At 46.2% G+C, this 3872-nt stretch overlaps 1 protein-coding gene across 1 annotated transcript; it reads left to right on the top strand.

The window, feature by feature from the left end:
- The first annotated feature begins 2842 nt into the window (after window positions 1-2842).
- Window positions 2843-3577, top strand: LOC121980114 (agamous-like MADS-box protein AGL61). Its single transcript, XM_042532080.1, has one exon. It carries the CDS (start codon window positions 2843-2845, stop codon window positions 3575-3577), a length of 735 nt encoding a protein of 244 aa, XP_042388014.1.
- Window positions 3578-3872: the final 295 nt, after the last annotated feature.

Here is a 3872-nt window from a genome sequence, read left to right as displayed (position 1 = left end):
GCTCGGACTGTAGCAGTATGGTATCGGGCAAGCTCCTCTGACAAGCCCATACTGAGGTTTGGTAAGAGGACACGTATTCGCCTCGGTATGTGTGCATAAGCCTCTTCACAGCTCTATATAAGGGTCCTCACACTTCGCCGGAGGTACGCATTCTCGGAGATTTGAAGCCACTTCATAGTTTCCTCTTGCCTGACTTGAGCGTCGGAGGGTCGTCGCCGGGAACCCCTTCCCGACCCGACTTCCTTGCAGGTTCGCTGGAGATCCATACGACCGGTCAGAGATCCACGTCATCGGTTCGGAGAGCGCCACGTCCCAGCGTCCGTCGACTCATCGTTCGGACAGGATCACTTCCTAAGCAATTTCTTTAGTTTCCTAACTCCTTATATCTTATCATATATAACTTTTATGTAATTATGATCACATAATTAAGATTATGAAAATTAAAACATAATCAAATATTATTTAGTTCAACCTATATAATATAATAAAAATTTATTTGCTTGAAAATTTTAATAAATAATCTAATTTAATATTTTATTGTATTACAAAACCAACTATACATAATAATAATCTTAAACAACTTTGTTACATGTGTGGAGTTGGATTAATAATATTAAGCATCGTTTGCGATCCAAGTTTAAACATCTAAGAATAGATACGTTAAATTTGGAATCAATAATGTTAAGTTCTGTTTGCGATTCCGAATTTAATTTCTAAAGAACAAAATAGCTAGGTTGTTAGGAAAGGTTCAGGACTTGTACAAAATTTTGTACAGGGAAACCGGTACGATATTCCTAGTAGCAACCAACAATCCCTCCACTACTGTTAATAGTGCCGCTTGGCCGACCTTCTTTGATCCTCTCGCCGCCCGGTGGATCGGTGTTGATCTCACCGATCAGGAGATGAGGAATGGTGGCAATATCCTTTGGGAGTCGGTCGGCTCACGATCAGGGTCAGACCGCGGTAGTCTCGTGTGTTATGTGTCATCGACTGATGAAAAGAACAAAACATTGGTGTCCATACCTTGCCTCTTGATGCCTTCTGCCGAGCGGTGGGCACATGTTGCACAGCATGCGTCCGGGCCTCTTGGTGTGGCCGTGCTGCCTCTGCTTTTGGCCCACTGGGCGGTTGGTGGTTGTTCGTCGGACATCGCTCGGGTGCTAGTGTAGGCTCGGCTGGCGCTTCCTTCTTCCTTGCCGCTTGAGCTTCTTCCATATTTAAGTATTCGTTGAACTTTATGAGTAGGCGGTCGAAGTCCTTGGGCAGCTTCTTGATGACCGACTGGAAGAATTCTCCCTCAACAAGCCCTTGGGTGAAGGCGTTCATCATGGTCTCGGATGAGACTGATGGGATGTCCATGGCCACCTTATTGAAGCGTTGGATGTAGGCTCGGAGTGTTTCCTTCGATCCTTGCTTCATGGAGAAGAGTCTGAAGCTCGTCTTCTAATAGCGTCGGCTGCTAGCGAACTGATATAAGAAGGCAGCCCAGAAGTCTTTAAAGCTGCGCATATATCCGTCCGACAGTCTTCAGAACCATTTATGTGCTGACCCAAAGAGGGTTGTGAGGAAGACTCGACACGTCACCCTATCTATGAACTGGTGAAGTATGGCCGCATTGTCGAACTTATCCAGATGATCGTCTGGATCAGTCGACCCATTGTACTTTTCGATCGCCAATGGAGTATAATTCCTCGGTAGAGGGTCTTGCAAGATTTCCTCAGAGAACTATCGGTTGATCCATTCGGGTGATGCGGTGCCTCGGGGTGCCTTGCCTTTTCGTGCGTCCCGAACGGGAGCGTCATCCGAGGATGATCCCCTCTCTTGGTTCGTCTGGGCTATCTCTGAGGGGGTTTGGAATAGGGCACGATGAAAGGGGATTAGCGCGGGCGGCGCTTCCCCTAGCGTGTCGGTCGACCTTCGATTCTGTCCCCATACAGAGATTTACTCCGCTCGGTCTTCTTGCCCCGTCCGCCTATCGGTTGCCGATGTTGCATGCTATGACGCTTGCTAATCGGTCAGTGTCTGTTGTTGTTGTTGCTCGATTATTTTTGCTGCTCGGGCTTGAACGAGCATCTCAAGCTCCTTCTAAGGGAGCGTCACCGTGATGAGTCGTCCAGTGTCCTTCATCTTCTCGACTCGGATGCAAGTGGTGTTCCCACAGACAGCGCAAAATATGATCCTGTCCGAAAGTCGATGAGATGAATGCTGGGGATGTGGCGCTCTCGCTAACCTTATGTGGACTTCGCTCCGACCTGCAACACAACTGACGTCAAAGTCGAGCCTGGGAAGGGGTCCTCGACGATGGCCTTCCGACGCTTAAATCAGTTTTCGACAAAGAAGAAGAAGTCGACGACGGGTTGGGGCTTCTTCCCCGGTCAGGGTATATTTTGCCTGATCGACCGATGTCTTCTACGCATTGATTGTCTAAACTTTGACCTCCACTATGGTAGTGGGATGAGACCTTCATCATCATCGATAATCCATAATTGATTGTTGGTATTTGTTTTTAAAAAATAAACTTTCGAATAAATAAATTGGACTAAAATTTTAAATTAAAAATATAGATTGAATCAAAATTTTAGTCACTCGCACATACATGGAAACAAAATATATCAATTTGACTTTTGTTGTAAATGGAAAAAGTAATATGGAAAATCTAGTGTCAATAAAAAATAATTACTTTATTGGTAATTAATTTTCATCCTTAATTGATTGCTATCGCAATCAATAATATATACGTGTGTCTAGATATATAGATATATCATTAGTCCTCATCTTTGATGTAGTTCCTAATTAAATTGTGTTGCTTCCTCGTTCTTATTTTTTCTTTTCAGATTAGACGATGATGATGCCAATTAGGAAGAGGAAGACGAGCTTGGGTCGACAAAAGATCGAGATTAAGCGGATCGAGAGAGAGGAGGCACGTCAAGTCTGCTTCTCCAAGCGCCGCGCCGGACTCTTCAAAAAGGCCAACGAGCTCTCCGTCCTTTGCGGGGCTAACCTTGCCGTCGTTGTCTTCTCCCCCGCCGGCAAACCCTTCTCCTTTGGCCACCCCTCGGTCGACTCTGTGCTTGACCGCTTCTTCTCCCCGTCGGCCGACCCTACTCCTCCTCCTCCTCCCTCGTTCCACGACCCCCGAGCGATGACTGCCGCCGCCTCGCTGGTCCCCGAGCTCAACCGACAGTACGTGGAGCTGGCCGAGCGGCTGGAGGGAGAGCTGCGGAGGAAGGAGACGCTGGAGGCCGTGCTTCGAGCGCAAAGGGGTGACTTCGCCAGGCTCATGCAGTCCAACGTGGAGGAGCTGGGCATGGCGGGTTTGGAGAGACTCCAGGAGGCGCTAGTCAGGCTACGCTGGGACGCAGCGATGAGGGTGTACCAGCTGCAGATCGAGGCGCAGACCAGGAGCCTAACGTTGGCCCGCGATATTGGCAGTGTCGGCGGCGGAGCATATCTTGGAGGAGGATTCATTGCTGCGGCGGCGCCGCCGCCGCAGGGAGGCAATAATATTGATATGCAGGCGATTCCTGCGCCGGGTCAGGCTCCGGCTGATTTTGGTTATGGCTACGGGATCTTCTAGTTATTTGATTAACCATAGTTAATTAATAATATCTTAATAATTGAGTGGTTTAATTATTTAGACCAAACTGTTAGTTAATGGTAATTTAAATAAAAGCCAATCAGGTTGTAGCTCATTTATTGATTAATAAATTTTAATCTAAGATTCATGCGCATGTCTCGGGTATTTGATTTTGACGAATTTGGTTCATACTATTACTTTTTTTATATTTTGTTTAATAATTTTAATGATTCATAAATCAGCATATTGTGTATTTTTTTAAAAAAAAAAACTTCTTTAAAAGGTAATATTTTTT

The sequence above is a fragment of the Zingiber officinale genome, chromosome 5A, assembly GCF_018446385.1.
Source record: "Zingiber officinale cultivar Zhangliang chromosome 5A, Zo_v1.1, whole genome shotgun sequence".
NCBI lineage: Eukaryota > Viridiplantae > Streptophyta > Magnoliopsida > Zingiberales > Zingiberaceae > Zingiber > Zingiber officinale.
This window is presented reverse-complemented; position numbering and strand designations above follow the sequence as displayed.

Excerpts from the sequence above, each read along its gene's own strand:
- LOC121980114 (XM_042532080.1), top strand. The coding sequence starts at position 2,843 with ATGATGATGCCAATTAGGAAGAGGAAGACGAGCTTGGGTCGACAAAAG.